Raw genomic sequence first — 18,356 nt, 5'->3', positions numbered from 1 at the left:
ATCCCGGACTATCCACCCTCCACTTGAGCCAGAATCCTCCCACCATCAAACATGCCCCATTTTGTGCCTTCCCTATCTGAAGAAAAATAATCTTCCCTACTTTTCTCCTTCATGCTTCTCTGTCTAAATCCTGAAGCCCTAATCCTGTTAGCATGCTCTGTTCCAGGGCTCTGTCTCCACGGGAGTAACATAATCCTGCCATAAATCTAGTGGGTCCAGAGAGACACATACATACGGATGAAGGCAGAGCTGCTGCCATCCTTGGCCTTCTCCTCTGCCTCCCCAAGCCGCTTTCTTTAGCTCCACAAGAAATTGCGCAGTGGCCAAGCAGCACAACAAATGCAGTGGGAGAGAGGCTGCCTGCTGTCCCCTCCCTGATGCACTGGCTCTTTGACTTCATGGCTCTTTTTGTCTCCCACCCTGCTCCGCAGCTGGCACAGCTCCTTACCCGCTGGCACTAATGCAGCTTCAGCAGTACCCCTGTCACCTCAGGTCAGTTGCAAAGTATCAGAAACACGACTTGTGAGTGCTGGTGGGGAGCGTGCGTGCGTGCATGGATAACCTGCCCAACCCTCCCCTTGCCTGGGCGTCTTCTGCTGCCACTTGCTTTCTGCAGCAAATTAATTAAGCTGCATTGATTATCAATTTAATTGTACGTGTAGGCCTGCCGACTGGACTAGAAGGGAAGTAAACATAAAGTATGTGGGGATGGGACTGGTGGCTTTTTGATGCGGCGGTGAAAATGAGTTCCCTTGGCTGCTTCTTGGAAGGTGCTTTTAATTTGTTAGTGGTTTTCCCATCCGTCTTCTGGCTCCGTCACCCGTCAGTGAGTGCGTGTGCATGCGCGTGCGTGCTCTCTGTTGAGTGTGTGTATACATATATCCCTAGATTGCAGCCAGATTTTTTTTCTGCTGGTGTAAATTAGTGTGACTTCTTCAACTTCGATGGTGGTATGTTGATTTACACCACCCGAAGACTTGGCTCAAAATATGTGCTGAGTGGGAAGGAAAGCAGATAGGATGGGAAGAATAGCAATGTTCTATTTTGGTAAGGGGGAAGAAATCTTTGCTTTCTTGGCGCTCCCGATTTCACACATTTTCCTGCTAGTTCTTCCCATGCCGTGAGTGCTAATTTGAGGCAGGATGAAGAGCCTGTTCAAGTCAACGGGGCTCTCCGCAGTGCTCTTGGGCTCTGGGAGCGGCATTTGTGATATGGTCAAACCATGGGCTGAGGACAAGGCTCTGGTCAGCAGCGTGCGGAGCTGCGTGCTCATGGTGCCTTCTGCCTGGGGAAAGAGGTTTAAAGACTAGGTGTGCAGGAGGACCTTGCTTTTCTAAGTGCTGAGCACCTGCCCTCTGGAAACTGGGATCCTTTCTGTTGTGCTGAACTGGTTGGAAGCAGTGACTTGCTGTGACCAGCTGGGGCTTTTCAGAAACAAGGTATGTCAGGGCAGATGCTGCCAAGGCAGCTGATACCGGAGCTGGGAGTCAGGTGGCACTTCTGCCCTCGGAAATTGGGAGTCTGCAGCCGTAAGGCCCCATTTGGGATTTGTGTCACTTGTGGAATGCGAGCCAGTCAGAGGAAATTACTGGGCCCCAAATCCAAAGCAGAACTGAGGTTGCTCTTCTTGGAAGCAGGTGGTTGGGACTGGGGTCACACAAGAGATGCTTTCAGCAACGCATGTGGTAGTGATAAAATTTTTGGGCTCAGTCCTGCTTCTGCTTTCTGTCAAGCTTGACTTTGCAGAAGTCAGCAACAAATTACATTGGTGTAAATTTGGATTCTGGCCCCTGATGCTCGTATGTGCAAACTGAGCTAAAAAAGAACAAAGCTGCAAATATGTTAAACCAAAAAGAGCAGCAAACCTCATCAGTGACTGTTAAACATGCTGGTCCATATGCAACCTTTGGCTCGTGGAGTCTTCAGACTGCTGCCTGCGGGAAGCAGGGGGAGGTTGCCAGGAGCAGGCTCCCTCCAGGCTGCTGCACCCGGGGGTCTGCTGGGGGCACCGACAGGAGCTGCTCTGAGACAGGGGCACCTTTGGGCTGACCTGAGGTGCCCCTCTCCGTGCTAAAATTGTGGCACAGGCTCAGACAAACATTTCCCGTCCTCCGGTGTTAGGTTCAGAGGTAAGGTGTTGTGTGTCAGCTTGTGTGTCAACACAAAGCTGGAGGCTGTGCTGTGGTGTGGAAATGTGTCCTTTCAGCCTGGGTGTGTGTGTGTGTGTTCCTACACGTGTACAAGGCACGCACACACACGCCTAAGGAGCATTTCACAGTAACCACTTCTCTTACAGCCCTCCTACTGGAAGGAAGGGTATTTGGTGTCTACTGAGCAAGGAAAGGGATGGGAAGTGGGGTCAGACAGGATAAAATAGGATATTAAAAACACATAAACCATGCTGTGTTGCTAAACAGTAGCAGCATGATGCATATTCTCCAGATTAGCATTTCTGCTCAAGTTCACATCGGCTCCAAATCCTAATTACCGGCCAGATTTGCAAGCAAAGCCCTCTGCGGGCAGCTCCCCGGCCCTGACAGGAACACCGCCGTACCGGGGCAGGAGCATGCTGTGCAGCGGCAGCCCCGTGCAGCCTGTGGGGCTGAGAGCACCATGTCCTTCTCTGCAGACACCCCAGTGTGCTGGATCCTTGGAGGAGAGCAGCAACATGTGCTGCCTGCAGACCTGGACCAGTGGGAGACCTATAAAATGCTTCTTAACTCCTCCTCAAGGCGAGAGGCCAGCATGCAGCCTCACCCCTTGTTCTGTCCCGACTCACAGGGATCTGTGGCTGAATTGACTCCTGCCTCTGACAGGAGATCAGTGCCAGAGATTGCACTCTCTTGCTTTGCTCTGCAATAAACTTAGCGGAAGCTCCTGTGCTTAGCACGGCATATGCAGGGTAGGAGACTGCAGAAGAGCCCAGCCAACATCTCAGTGCGTCTGGTGCTCCTGGCTGAAATCAGAGGATGCTCTAGCCCTGTCCTGAAAGCCTGTGTGCTTTGAGGGAAAGAGAGGAATGCGTGCAGCTTCAGTCTGGGAGCGTTAGTGCTTTATGCTGAGGGCAGAAAAAGGGTTGGAAATTACCCTCAGATTGGGTATCGCCTCTTTTCCCCTTTTTGTTCCCCCTCGTGGCACCACAGCCTGAAACAGAAGCACAGCTACCCAGTTCTTGTCCGGCCTATTAGAATAATGGGAGGGAGGGGTGGATCTAACATCCATCTGGTGGTTATTGATTATGGCCATCTGGTAAGACAGCAGCCTTTTCATATCATGTCAGATTATAAACTCTCCCAAAAAGCTGCCTCTGTGTGATGGGCTGCTTGTGCACTGGCGAGCAGGAGAGGGGCTGGGATGTAGCTCAGCGCCTGGGGCAGAGGCAGAACCCTCCCTGCTCCTGCACCACTCGCGCACAGTGCTCCCCGTGGAGCTCAGTGTGACAACATGTTGGTATGGGCGAGTCCCTCAGCCCATGTGCAGACCTGCCAGCAGCTCAGCTTGTGCTGTCTGCCCTGGGGCTTGACCTGGCCAGGGGCTGGCCCTGCCCAGAAAGCCTCTCCCCATTCTTCCCTGCTGAGGTTGTTTCAGCTGCTGAGCTGGTTATTTGCTTTGACTGCTGAACTGGTTATTTCTTTCCTCCAGGGGAGGGCATAATTGTATTCTTGTCCCCGCTCCCTTGCAGACATTTCAGGCCAACGAGGATGCCACGGAGGTGGTTCTCAACAAGATCCACAGCCCAGTGCTCACGCGTTTTGTGCGCATCCGTCCTCAGAGCTGGCACAACGGCATTGCCCTGAGGCTGGAGCTGTACGGCTGCCGCATCACCGGTGAGGATCCCCCTTTTCCCCTCAGCCATCCTCTCCATCCTTCCAGCAGCCTGTCCCGGGGTGTTCCTGACCCTCAGAGAGGCTGTCACGGCTGCTTGGGGCAGCAGCAGTGTCACTGCAAGTAGCATGGAGGCACCCATCCCTTTGGTTGTGCTCAGGGGAACCAGGACCCAGCCCCTGGAGGTGAGGGTAAAGTGCCTGGTGCTGGCTTAGTGCCCAGAGCTTAAACCTGCAGGGAAAACCACATGTATTCCCCTCCTCTGCCCCAGCTGCTCATGCCCTCTCCCTCCCTGCAGATTCGCCCTGCTCCAACCTGCTGGGGATGCTCTCCGGCCTCATCCCTGACTCACAGATCTCGGCCTCCTCCATCAGAGGCTACGACTGGTCTCCCAGCATGGCCCGCCTGGTGAGCAGCCGCTCAGGCTGGTTTCCACGTGTCCCCCAAGCCCAGCCAGGGGAGGAGTGGCTGCAGGTGGACCTGGGTGTCCCAAAGAATGTCAAGGGCGTCATTATCCAGGGGGCTCGCGGCGGGGACAGCGTGACCACCACCGAGTCCCGCTCCTTTGTGAAGAAGTTTAAGGTAGCCTACAGCATGAACGGAAAGGACTGGGACTTCATCCAGGACCCCAAAACAATGCAAGCCAAGGTAGGCACTGCTTGGAGCAGCTGCAAAATGAGATATGTTTCTGACTATCTTCAGTCTGATGGTGTCTTGGGAAATTAGCTTCCACTCCCTGCACAGTGATCGTGGGAGTTGGGGTTGTCACCATGCAACCTCAGGTTGCATCTCCTGGTCCTGCTCCTAAGCTGAACTAGAACATGTAGGTTCCACCTTGCCCGAGGGATGGCAATTCCCTTTCACTTCTTGCTGCAGACGAGGCATGGGGGTGTGGACATTACCTTCTGCTCTTTCCAGCTCCTGCAGGTCAGAGCCCACAAGATGGTGTGTCAAATTTTGTTTGCCACAAACTAATGGCATATTTTAAGGGAAAAGGTGTTACTGTTTTTTGTTGCATCTCTGGAACGGGAGGATGAATCACAATTTCTCCTTGGGAAATTTGCTATATATGAAGTCCCTTTTACCACACCAGTGTGACCCTGAAATTTCCTATATTTCTTCCAGATTATGGGCAACTCCAACAATATGTCTGCTTAGTACTGTGGGGGTGGCAGAGGGCTTGAGGAATAAATGAATTCTCTGCTACTGCCTGCTTTGTTTTTATGCAAACTCATCTGCTTCTGAAAATTTGGGTATGTTTTAATTTTTCCTGATCCTAAAAATGAGTCTTAGAAGGCCTGATGCTATCTATAGCCCTGTGTTTATTCGCTACAGACTTCAGTTCATGCACACAAGCTGAAAAGTGGCAGTACTTAGACTGTGAGGAAAACTGAGTGTTTGCACTAGCCTAGAACATGCAGTAGCTTCTTTATTTGCCAAAGGACAAATCTGATTTTATTTATACATGAAGTTAGTGGATGTTCCACAAGCTTTCCCAATGTGGCTTGGATCAGAATCTGACCCCTGGATATAAAGCAGAGGCCAAGAGAGATTGTGCAAGTTTCTTAGAAACAGTCTCTCTGGTCCCCTTGAACCAAGGAGGATCAGCCCACTTGCTGTTCAGCTGGACTCAATGGCCTGGAGTCAGACAGCTAAACTATTTCAAACTGTGTTTGCATCCTGCCAGACCTAAACTATCAAGGCTGGTGAAGAGCAAGTGGGACGCATGCATCACGTGCTTTTTCTCTCTCTCTCTGCAGCTTTTTGAAGGCAACATCCACTACGATATCCCTGAAGTCCGGAGATTTGACCCTGTTCCTGCCCAGTATGTCCGAGTGCACCCGGAGAGGTGGTCCCCAGCAGGAATAGGAATGCGCCTGGAGGTGCTGGGATGCGACTGGACAGGTAGGACACCTGCTCCTCTGCCCACCGGCTGCATTGGGGCAGCATCAGGGGCTACACCAGCAAGGCATGAGAGTAAGGTTATTTCTCTCCCAGCTGTCCCACCCTGGGGCCATGCTGTGGCAGGGAGACTCCTGCCATGACCACAGGACCTGCAGAGTGGCCTGAGCCCATCTTTTTTCCTCCATCTTAAAAGCAACTCAGGTCTGGGGCTGGCCTTGACTCCAGATGTAGTGCAATGTTTGGATCCAAAGGGCCATGAGTGGGATTTGCCCTCACCTCCCTTCTACCCCTTTCAGATCTTTTATCTGGATGTTCTGCAGGCTTTCCCACTCTCAATGTTAGTTAGGTAATGTTTGGGCTTTTCAACCCAAATGAATAAGACGAAGTAGGAAGACAAGCAGAGAGACAGAAGGGGTTCAGTGACTACTACAGGTATCTCAAGCTGCCACAGCAAGGCTTTGCCATGAAAACAACTCTAATTGAACCCCATGTGGAAATCCTATTGCAAGCAAGGATGGGGCTTTAACTCTACAACATTCCTAAGAAGAAGGATATTTGTTCACTTTTGCCCACCTGTTTTTCACAAGTGAAACATCTTGCAGATGCCATTATTTTTAAAGCAGAGGTGAAAACTGTCTAACACTCACTGGGATAAATAGAGGCTGTGCTTCTGACCCTTCTGAGGCTCAGTGGTGATTGATTGCTCCATAGTTTCATCCCCAAAAGCCAAAAATGCACCCAACAGTTCATTGTGTCTGATGCTTTTCAGTGCCAGGGGCTAGTGGTCCTTTCTTTTTCTTTTTTTAAGTCTTTTAATAATCTGCTTAAATCTAAATCTGGTGTCCAGATGTCAGCGATAAAGAGGTATGATTTCCATTTTATAAACACATCTGTAGAAGGCATTTTCTTATAAGAATTCCTGTTCTCAGAAGCTTAAAATACACAGAGCTGTTTTTCCAGCCTGTTGTGTAGTCTTTACTACCCTTTCCTCCTGTGAGGTTCTGTGAGATGCATTACAAACATTAACAGCAAATCACAGAACACACGTACACACAATTAATAATGATAATTTGTCACCTTTGAAATCAATGGCAAATCTACCCCTGGACAGGGAAACCATTATAGGCAATCTAAACTTTAAATCAAGATAAAATCTTGTTTTAAACCTTACAGTATCATCTTTGGGAAGGCAAGCACCGTGGTTTCCATGCAAGCAACAGGAGCTGAGCTTCTGCACAGAAGTGCTCAGGCAACCCCCTCACTGCTGCTTCCTGCAGCTCCCAGGCATCTCCAGCTGCCAGATCTCCCTGCAGCCATGCTGCAAAGGGAGGCAGTTGCACAAGACCTCTGACCATGTCCATGTCAGCCCCTCTTGAGCACTCCCCCAGATTTAAAAAAAAAAAACCAAAAAAAAACACAGAGGAATTTGGCTTCAATTTTTTGTCTTATTTTTAGTCCAAATTTTCTTTTATGGCTATGTCCACGTTCAGTTTCAATATCAGCAGCAACAGACGATGTTTTTTCCAGGCAGGGTGCTTTATGGTCATTTCCCAGTGTGGCTCTCTAATCATTTGCACGTTGTAATGTTTAAAACTCAACTGCCAAGTCATAAATATTCTTAGCTTTATTGATCTACAGGCATTCAGCTTTGTAATCAGAGCAGGGCTTGTAATCTCGTGGATTCACCATGTTATAAAGAGCATTTAGATCCCCGATGAAACCTGGGGAGCAGAGATAGCCATGGTTTTATCTGCATGCTAAATGCAGGCTGGCTGCATGCAGCAGCCCCTGACACAGCCAAGATATACAGCCTTCCTTTGCTGGGAGGACCCAGGCACGTTGCACAACTGGCTGTGAAGACTCAGGCAATTGTACTTGCTTGGAAACAAGATTAAGAGATGGATTAAAACAAGCTGATTTAAAATCTTTTCAAGTGAGGGACAAAGCCAATGTGTACCCTGCCCAGCTGTTTTCGTTTCCTATCAGCAACAAGCATCTTAATTACTGAGTCAACCAGGTAACTTGGCAGCAACTGGGCTCACAAACTAGTTGGCTAGTAGCTCAAACATTGTGAAGCAATTGGCTTCTTTCAAAGACCTGCCAAATTTTTTCCTCTGAAGAGTGGAGATTGATGAATGTTCACTTGCAGCTGGCTTTCTCTCCTTTGAAGTTCCAAACATCTGGTTTCAATTGTTCAGTGACTTTGCATTTTGATCATCCATTACCACCAGTTGCATAGACGCTTGCTGGGCCAGGGAAAGAGAAAGCAAGCAAGAGAGACCTCTGTTTTTCACTTTCCATTTCACACATCACGTTGTCCTCCCTGCTATTTTCATTATCTCGTGTAACCATCTTGTTGCAGCTCTGCCATGGTAACTGATTTTTCAAGATATATTTCTGCTGCTTGTCCAGGGCAATACAACAATGCTGATTTACATCCTCTCAGCATCTGTGTCCCGTATGGGACTTGGCTTTCAAGGTCCTTCCACATTGTCACATTTCAGCTATAAATCTCAATATACAAGAGCCACAACCTAAAAAATGTACCGGCTTTAAATAACATGCAGCTTTTGATATGTTGCCTTCACCTGCTTCTTCCCTACCCCCTTCTTTTTTATGACATTTTTCTGTGCCTGGCTGCTTGCAATTTGCTTCTTGGTTGTGTTTGGAGTTTTATGGGGCTGTAACAAATTTGAACTTACAAATTAAAAGACTTTGAGGTTATTTGGCATTTTACTCTGAACAAAAGACAGCCATTGGAAAAAAAAAAGTGGAAAAAAAAGAGTTTATGTGCAACATGTTTAATAACAGGAAAATGAAAGGGGAGAAAGGAGCCTATGGAAAATATTCAGCGTATTTAGCCATTTCCTCCTGCTTCTGGCTTTATTAAATGATATCCTGAAGGGTGCCGACAAAGAAACACAATCACACATAACTGAGCAAAGCAGCCTCTTTTTCAAAGTGGAAAGAATAAAGCCTGCTGTACTCCAGTTAACACACCCGTAAAAGGAAAGACTGCTGGAACCTAATGTCGTTTACTGTTGATCTTAATATCCTTCTCTTTCTTGCTTAAATTTCCCCTGACACCTACTTTGAGGTTGTTTCACACGGGCCATGTTGGAGAGAGGGAAATTGGACAGAGACGCTTTAAAAGTGTAGTCAGAAGCCCGGAGTGTGAAACCAGATGCTTTATGCAGTGAGCCAGAGCGCGCTAGGGGATTCTCTGGGTCCATTTGTGGTTACGTCATTTGTGGGTTTGAGTGACTTGTTTTATAAATTGGCACAATTGGTGGGAATGTTGTGTGTGTTTTTTTCATGTGTCATATGCCTTTATGAAAGGAAAAGATGTTCTGCCTGTGATCTCTGTTATCCAATAATGACAGCCAAAAGGATTGCCAACACCCATGTAAATTAAAAAATTTAGAAAAAAAAAGTAGCATGTATGTCTAGAGGAGAGCCTTGTCCAATGGGGACTCTAAATCAAAGGAACTCCCATATGGAAACAGCCAGTTCACACCAAGTTCAAACCATGCTAGCATTTGTAGCATGCGAAAATTTCATGGTATTCTTGTCCTATCTCTTCCTGCCATTATAAGAACATGAGAAAAAAAAATGCTTTGTTTCCTCCTATTTGTTTTTGTTTGTTTGTTTGTTTGTTTTGTTTAGGGTCTATTCCAAACAGCATCTCTACTCCATTTTTTTCAGACGTGAAGCCCACTGCAGAGACACTAGTGCCCACTTTGAAGAGTGAAGAGACCACCACCCCATACCCAACGGATGAGGAGGCAACTGAGTGTGGTGATAGCTGTGGAGAAGAGGAGGGTATGTATCAGAGCAGCACATCTTTATATCAATAAATGATGGGTTAAGAGCTAAGCAAACACTGTTATCTTCCCATTTGCTCCTATACATGGGGCCGATTCCTGGAAAGCTTTGAGTAATGTTATTAGGAATAAGTTGAGATCAAAAAAAAAAAAAAAAAAAAAAAAAAACAGCCAAAATCTGATAAGTTATATCAAGGAAGGATGCAAGAGCAAGAGAGATAGCAGCTAATTCAGTCCCTAGGGTATGAGATTTGAAGAGCTGCTGTCCCAGCTTCCTTACGTGACCCGAAGCAGCTCACTTAGAGCCCTGTTTAGAGCCACCTCTATACTAGATCCCTTTGGTTGCATGTCATAAATTCAGAAAGTGATTCAGGGGAGAGGTTCAGACTGCCTATTATGCAGGGCTCCTTTTACAGAGGTCACAACTGTGGTAGTAAATCACACCACACAGAGAAGGCAGGTGTCCTGAAGACAACCTGTCTTATGAGGATCACCTTGCCTAATGCCAGCTGCTTAAAAATTAGGAGGACAGCCTGAGTTCCTTGTGCAGGCAGCAGAGAGAGGGAAGTACAAACTGCGAGCAGGAGTTTGCCCCTCCCAGTCTTAGATGGCTGTCAGATAGTTTGGTATCTGTGGCACTTGCCTGCCTCTTCTGACCGTAGAAGAGGCTGAATGTTAGTTTAGACCGCATGCTATGCTTCTAAAGAGCTGATATAGCAGGGACACTAATCTTCTGTGCCTCAGATACCTTCCTGTAAAAACAGACATCGTATTCTTCTGCTCCTTGCAAGGGCAGTGTGACCATCTAAGCTGGGAAATGTTCAGATTAAGAGGAGAGGGCATGGGAGAGCTGTGCAGGGTTAGATGTACAGTGCAGTGCAAAGGAGATGCACACCCCTGGGCACAACAGCAGCTTGTGCCTCAGCACCGGGGCTTGGACATTTACACAAGGACTCCAAGGAAAAATCTCATGAGGAAATGTCCTTTGAGATAGCTCCTAGGACTTCTGTCACTGCAGCTTCCAGTCCCAGAGGAAAAAAAAAAAAAAAAGGTTTTAAAATGTATAGATTTAAAAAGAAGATTAATTAATTGGCCTTTTCATACCTCCTAGCGGAATTCTGCTGTAGTTCAGTTCTGGAAATGCAAGTTGCAGAAGTAGCTCAAAGGGCCTGCTTCTCATTTCTTTGCCTCAATGATGAGCCCATGCAGCCCTGCTACCAGTGAGGCACTTGGGAAGCTGCTGAGAGGAAATTTAGACCAGCAATAGTCTATGCAGCAACACAGTTCCTGAACGCAATCCAGTGCAAGAGTGAGCAGAGTATGCTGTGGAGCATGGAACCAGCCTCCATGTCAGCTTCCCTCAGATTTAGCAACAGTTTTCTTTCTCATACTCCATAAACAATGAGTGTGTTTCTCTGGACAATCAGATTTATGACAGCCAAACAGAAACAATGCTGCTCTCCAGAGTATGAGATTACACTGAAATAAAAGGATTCATGATCTGCGTTGTTTTATTTCAAACTGGGAGCATGTAAAGAAAGCCCTGTGCTCCTCGCGGCAAAGTTCCCTAATGCCTATTGCTTGAGTCACTCACCTCCTTCTGGCTATCGCTCGCTTTGCGAGCACTGTGATTTAAAACTTCCTCTTTACCCAGGAAAAACCCCGTCTATAATTGGTCTCTGACGTGCATGTCCGCTGAGTGCTTGGGATGATCTCAGACCATCTCTCCAGCCTCCGTGCCTTATGGCTGCTTCCCCTGCTGAAGGAGCCAGCAGCTGCCTCGCTGCTACATGCAGCCCCTGGCATGTGCCCTCCTGCCCACGGACTTGTCTCTGCAGGAAGGCTCTCCAGAGCTTTTAAAGCTCTTAACACAGAGGGATTAGCTCTGCTCCTGTTTCATAGATAAAAAGTTAAATGACGCGCCCAAAGACCATGTGGTGAGTCCATAGCAGAGCTAGAAATAGAGGCTGTCTCCTTTCACTCAGACTCCAAAAGCCTGAGCTCATAGTGGCCCCACATTTCCCCTGGTAGCATTTCCACGACAAGGTAGGAAGCAGTGAGTGACAGCTCGCCACGTTGACAGACAGCTCCCGTCTGGTGCAAGTGGCTAGATCTGTCACTCAGGAGCTGGGTTTTTGGAGCACTTGAGATTCTCCTTTTGGAGCCAGAGCAGGAACTGATGAGCACAGGGGCACTCAGGAAGTACTCTTCCCTGACATTTAAGAAGGCATTTAATATTTGACCACTCTAGGGGATGAAGAGAAGGTGCTGATTAGAGTCTGGAAGCATTTGGTACTTGCTGTTATATTTGCTTAGTTTGGTGGATTAGCCGCGGGATGTAGTGTGAGCATTTTGATGATGCAGAACTTAAGGCTGATCCCTGGAGCTGACGAAATGTGAGATAGGTTAAAAGCATCAGTGTGAGTGAGATTTCATGCTTTCTTCAGTATTTACGGCTTGCTAGCTATTTTAGTTTCAGGCTGTTTTTAAATAGCAACCCTTCGTGGGTAGGTCATTTTTTTAATTCAAGTTCATTTTGCTTCTATTTCTCTTTGTAAGATTTCCATCTCCCTGCAAACTTCAATTGCAACTTTGATCTCCCTGAAGACCTATGTGGTTGGTCACACGACTTGGCAACGGGGTACACGTGGTCTTTTCAGCCTACAAGCACCTGGACTGGCAACTCTGAACCAAGTCCTGAGACCGTGCCTGGTAAGATGATTAATACCATACCAATGTAGGGAAGAGGGAGCTGATGGGCCTTTCTCCATGTGAACAGTATGGCTGATTATTGCACAGCTATTAAGAGTTGTGAAGGCTGTGCAGAGCTGAATGTTTTCTTTTGTGGAAGCTTTCAGATGCTTTGTTTTATGGGTTCATGACTTATTTATAGGACTGTGACTGCTGGCACTGAGCTGTACTAACTGTCCTCTTGAGATAGTCTTGAAGCAGGCGCTGGGCTTTGAATCCCCTGTGACTGCGTAGGCTAGTCCATGCTTTGTTCCACATCCTGATCCAAATGTTCTCCATAGGACCCAAAGTTTTTTCCCCAGAATGCATTTCTGCTTTTGTTAGAGGTGCATTTCTTCCTCCCATATGTTGCTCAGATTGCATGTAGACTTCAGCTATTCTGCTCTCAGGGCTTGCATAGGCTCCCCTAAGTGAAGGATGATGTAAGCCGTAAGAATGCAGTAATATGCCAGCTTCTTGCTGTTTGACTTTTGCTCTTTTTCTCTTCTGTGCTTTGAAAGCAGAAGATTTGCATGTGTGTGGCAGAACCTAATTTATGGAGGACCTCACTGAGATGTGCTGGCATGGAAAGGGGCCTGCCTCTGGTGGTGTGGTTGAGAGATCAAATTCTTCAGCTTCTCATCTTGGAACTCGCTCTGGGACTAGTGCTCTTTCCTTACCTTCCTTGACTTTGTGGCATGGGTGGCATGAAGGACAGTTGCTGGTTTCCATATGACAGTAGCCTGTGTCACTGTACCATCTCTTCTCTGCACTTGTGTTCATTGCCTAGGCAGCCCAAGGCTCTCCCAGGGAGAGCTGGCTGACTGCACCTGCCTTGGCTCAGCCCTGCGCCCAGTGACTCCGGCGTCAGCACTCCGTAGCCCAGGGAGCGGTGTGTGCCACGGGCTCCCCCCAGCTCTCCCCGCCCACCCCAGGAAGGTTGAATCTCGAGATGCAAATATTCAGGCGAACCTGTTAGCCACCTGGCAGAGGCACTGGCCAGATTGGCAGTGCCGCCAGCCAGTTGGAAAGCCGTGCAGCCAACACCTGGTAGGCAGTGCTAAAGAGGAAAATATGTATTCCAGAAACATATGGGAAGAGGAGAATCTGCTACATCTCCACACACAAATCACCCCCACACAAATGCACACATCATTTTTCTCTTCAGCTCCTGAGGTGCCCAGCATTTTTCTAAGAGACACAGTAATGCCCTAAGTGCAGCCTATATGGACATCTGACAAATTCTTTGGCGTGACATAGGGTCACAGTGTCTGCTATGGAGAAAAACATTTTCATATTTCAAGTGTTTATCTCTTCAGCATTTGAGTGCTTTAGAAGATTAATATCTGGAGATCAGTGGAGCCTCAGGCAACAGGAGAGAACACTTACAGCCAGCCCCAGACTTAATAACCCTCCCCATCTCATTCGCTGTAATAATGTTTAATTAATATAAGCCTCCTGCAAGTAGGATAAAAATTACTTATTTTTATAACTCAGACTCAATTTTTCATTTCATTTCCTCTCCCCCGAGTCTCCCTACAATTAGTTGGCCATAGTTTCTTAGAAGACTGTGTGTGTATATGCATGCACAGCCCGGGAGAGCCTGATGCTTCCTCAGACATCTCAGCATGCAGTTCTGTTTTTTACCCTTCTTTTACCCTTTCTTCTCTTTCTTAGCTGTGAATTTCAAGGCCTCATTGCTGCAGCCAGGAGGACTTTGTCCTGCTGCGTTCAGTGATCTGGTTGGGGGCCGTGTCCTGCAGCGGGAAGCTCTGATGGGCGCACGCCCGGGAAGTCTCGGTCAATATAGGCAGAGGAAGGGGAGGAGGTAGTGGCTCCAGGGGGCTGAAGTGATTTGCCTGTGGCCATTGAGGAAGACAGCAGCAGAGCAGGAACAAAACAATTTCTGAGCCCCCAGTCGGTCACCTCAGCTGGTGGGGAGGTATCCAGCTGCTCACGGCAACCCAGAGCCAGGCTCTGAAGCAGCACTGGCGTCCCTTGCTCTCATCCTGAGCAGCCGTGGCTGTGACACCAGCCGCAGGCTGAGGGGTGGGTGTTGGCGCTGCCAGAGCTGTCGGCTGGGTGGGTGAGGGACGCAGCCCTGCTTCTGCCCTGCCCATACAACGCAGGGCCGCAGAGGGGCTTTGGTCCTGCTCGAAGAAGTTAAGAGGACAAGACACAAAGGGACACAACTATTTGCTTTTTTCCTCCCTGCACAGCTTTTAAAAAAACCCTCGAGAAACATGAAAAAGAGGCAGCTCTAGCCCCTCGGCAGGGACAGAATCGAAGCATTGTTTGGTTCACACTCCCTCATTCTTCCCCTGGCTTTCCCTCACGCTCCCTCCAGCACTTTGTTTCTACTTACAAAATTCATCTGCAGACTCCAGGGAGCAAGGAATGAAAAGCCCTTGTTCGGGGTGGTCTTTTCTTGTGAATTCCCCACCCCAGGGTGAGCAGTTGGGTGAAGGAGAGCAGCTGTGCTTGGTTTAGAGGCAGGGCAGAAGCTAACAGGAACTCAAAGCCGCTGGAGCCCAATTTGCTTTCATTTAAAGGTGCTGGCCCTGGCTGGAGCCCGCGGCTGCTCCACAGTAGCAAGGAAATGTGCTGTGCCTTTAAGAGCCATGTGGGATGTGTTTCTGTTTCTTTCGAAAATGGCAAAACAAAAATTAAAATTAAATGGAAAAAATAATAATGAAAGGAGGAGCCCTGGCTCAGTCTGCATGAGAGAGAGGGGGAAGGAAATGACCGTGTTGAAATATCCTCTGTGAGGCACTTGATTAGAAAAATCTGCTGAGAGACAGGCCTGAATTCCTCAGATATCTCCTGATTTCATTTTATGCGCTGCTTGCAATTCCTCCTTGTCTTTGGCGCAGAGAACTTCTTCTCGAGACTGACAAGACACCCACTGCTCTCATTCCACTATTTTTATTTCCAAGATACTCTTTCAGGCAGCTCTGCATTTCTTTTTTTAGCCCTGTGTTCCTTGGGCTCTTCGCACCATGGATTAGCTCCACGTCTTCTCGTACAGGCTCCCGTTACATGTCTGGGGACCCTGTTGGTGAACGTGGACCCAAAGTGCCCAACTCAGCAGAAACCTAGCATGGTTCCAGCTGTTACCCTGCCCTTTGCAAGCCTGAAAAATACTCTTGCTCCCTTTCCTATGTCCCCATGAGAGATTGCCAGGATTTTTCCCTCTGCGGATTTTCAGATGCTTCCCATCTGTAAAAGGATTCCTGAGAGCTGCACCTAGCAAGCTTCAGGGAGCAACAAGTTCAGGTTTCAATGAAGGTTCTTCCCGTCTCCTGCTGCATGCAATGGCAATATGCCATTGGTGTCAAGATAGAGGTCTTAAGGACCTGCAAATAAATCTGGGTTGGTAAGTCCGGCACCTTAACTCTTCACTGTCTTTGAATTTCACCACAAGGCTTGATCCTGAAGGCTGTACAGATCGTCAGTCACATCCTTAGCTGGCAGGTGCAGTTGCATTGCTCTCAGTGCTGCACTAATAAGCTACTACTGAAAAGCTGGATTAGGCGTGTTTTGCTTGTTTTTTTCCCTCTCCTTTTCTTGCAGTCATTTTGTAAATACTTTGTGATCCTAGAAAAGCGCCATGGCATCTGCACCTCTAGCACATGCTGCTTCACATCCGACCAGAGCCCCCAGCCAAGTTGTGAACCCCGTGTTGTTCAGGCACTGGAGGCCGTGTGTGAGCGCAGAAAAAGAAGCAATTTTAACCTTGTAGCTCTCCTGACATGTAGGTCCCGGGATGGGCTGCAAAAACCCACTGAGAGCGTCTGTTGTGGGCCATGGCCTTGCTGCCTTTTAGGGTGAGGAATGCCGTTCATTCTGGTTGCAGGCACTGCAGGGAAAGGTTTATTTGTTTCAAAGTGTTTCCAGCAGAGGAATGTTTGCAGTGCTCTGAAGTTTTGTAAGAGCTTATTTTATAAGGAAAACAAATGCTGAGCTGTTTTCAAGCTGACGGTGACCCTTTACTGTTCCTGTGTTTTTCCCATGGGATCTTTCAGGGGGAAGGTTTTATATTTTTCCTGCAATCTATGAGAACGTCTGCCTGAAGACCTTGATCCTGCTCTGCCCAAACCAGCAGAAAGGTTCTCGTGGTGTTAATGGAGTGGGACTGGACTGGACTGGGTCTGCACTTACTCTCGTGGGGCCTACTCTCAGGGCTTGTGCCCTGGGGACACATTTTGAACTCTTGGGTTAATCTTGTCCCCTTTGAAGCAGGAGGGAGTTTTACAGCATGGGGTGGTGTGAAGGTCAAGCACTTCTGTGCAGTGAGTGAGCAGCTGCATGCTGTGGGAAGGAGACCACATACCTGTCCGTGTTTCTCCCTGCTCGCCTCACGTGGGGTGCAGACTGCATCTCAGCAAAGCTTTGCAAGGCTCTTCTTCCCCTGGTTTGTGGAGTGAGGACGGCAAACCCTAAAAAGTCATTTGTGCCTTGACTTTCCCTGCGGCGTGATGGAGTTGGGATGCCTTGGCCCCAGGTCATGGGAGGTTTTAAGAGCAGTGGCCGGGCTGTGCAAGTCCCCTGGGCTCAGACTAGGGCCAAGCTGTGGCCAGGCTTTGGTGTTCTTGTGCCCATGAGAGAAGGGGCATGGCCACCGTCTGTCCCTGAATTGAAGAAAACATTCCTCTTGAGCTTACCCATTTATTCTTTGCTCACCTTTCTGAGTCCTTAGTCACTTTTTGGACCCAAAAGCCAATGACACGTGCTGGCTATGAAACCAAGCTGGAATACTCTGTGGAAAGCAAGAAGCAGTCTCTCAAATCTTAGTGTGTACATCTCTCTGGAGCTTCACAGCCATGACTTAGCAGCCAGTGAGTCACAGAGCCTGACTCGGAAAAGCATGCGTGAGCGAGCAAGCAGAAAAGCACGCGAGCAAGCTGTGCTGCATGGCGTACGCGGTGGAAGCACTCGCTCAGTGGGTTAATGCCTTTAATTGTGCATGCACAAAAGCCGGGCGCAGGTGGGTCCGCATGCACCCTTTCATGTAGCCAGCGCGCACGGTGCCTGCCAGGCTGGAGGTGGACGCCGCGTGGCAGTGAGCGGCGCACTTAGCATAAATGTCAGGCTCTAATTGGCATTTGGTTCGTCAGGGACACTATACCCTCCCTGCACTCTCCGAGGGAGGTCGTAGGACTCGCAATTGTGCCGCGCTGTAGAGGACACGAGGCTTAATTAAGAGAGAGGATGTAATGGCCTATCCATTAGAAAGGCTCCGACGTGTAGGTTGAGGGCTTGGTTCTGGGCAGGTGTGGGGTTTTATGCCTTTTCCTGAACTGATTTAGAGACTGAAATGGCAAGGACTTGGCAGGCTAATTAACACATAATCAAAATTGAGGGGATTTTCCTGCAGACGCACTGATCTAGTTAATATAAATATTAGTTTTACGGAGGATTGATTTCCCGTCGTAAATGAAAGTCTGTCATTGAGGAGAGGCCTGTCACTGCAATTACAGTGGCAGCCTTTTGAGGTGAATTTGCATGATTTGCCAAAAAAATAAAAATATAATAACTACCCAATTTCAATCTGCATATTCATGTGGCTGTCATCCCCTGCTACCAGAGCACCCTGCAGCCACGGGGGGATCTGAGCTCTTCTGTTCCCCCAGGAAAGGCAAGGGCTGCTGCAGCCTACAGCTCACAGGCCTCACAAGGATGGCAGGATCAGGCCCCGCCGGGATGTTCCCCTGGTCCAGAGTGGCATTTGTGGCTGTGCAGGGAGCGGGCAGGGCCCAGAGCAAAGACGTAACTCAGGGGATTTGGCAGACAGGAGGTGGCTACCGGTGGGCTGCGATGCTGCTTCTAAAACATGCCCTAAAACGAGCTCTGCAATAAAGAAGAGTGCAGTGACCTTTGGAGGGATGTAAGTGAAGGCAATTCAGCATGGGGCATCCATAGGAGCAGCAGCTGTAAGTCAGCAATATCCAGTGAGGGAGAAATGCTAGGGGAACCTGCAGTCTGGGTAATCGCTTGTGTACACCCTGCCCAACATGTTTTGCTGGAAAACCTCCAGATGTGCTGCCGAGACCGATGAGGGAAAGTGTATTT

General features: G+C 48.5%; 1 protein-coding gene across 2 annotated transcripts in view; it reads left to right on the top strand.

Annotated features, from left to right (window-relative positions):
• The window catches only part of NRP2 (neuropilin 2), an 86,795-nt gene that overhangs the window by 41,428 nt on the left and 27,011 nt on the right, over window positions 1–18,356 (top strand). For both annotated transcript variants that reach the window (XM_035566064.2, XM_035566071.2), the window contains exons 8-12: window positions 3,683–3,827; window positions 4,124–4,473; window positions 5,586–5,730; window positions 9,436–9,552; window positions 12,114–12,266. In XM_035566064.2, the coding sequence (XP_035421957.1) occupies window positions 3,683–3,827; window positions 4,124–4,473; window positions 5,586–5,730; window positions 9,436–9,552; window positions 12,114–12,266 (910 nt within the window). The remainder of the gene's footprint in view (window positions 1–3,682; window positions 3,828–4,123; window positions 4,474–5,585; window positions 5,731–9,435; window positions 9,553–12,113; window positions 12,267–18,356) is intronic.

This window comes from Cygnus atratus, chromosome 6, assembly GCF_013377495.2.
Source record: "Cygnus atratus isolate AKBS03 ecotype Queensland, Australia chromosome 6, CAtr_DNAZoo_HiC_assembly, whole genome shotgun sequence".
NCBI lineage: Eukaryota > Metazoa > Chordata > Aves > Anseriformes > Anatidae > Cygnus > Cygnus atratus.
This window is presented reverse-complemented; position numbering and strand designations above follow the sequence as displayed.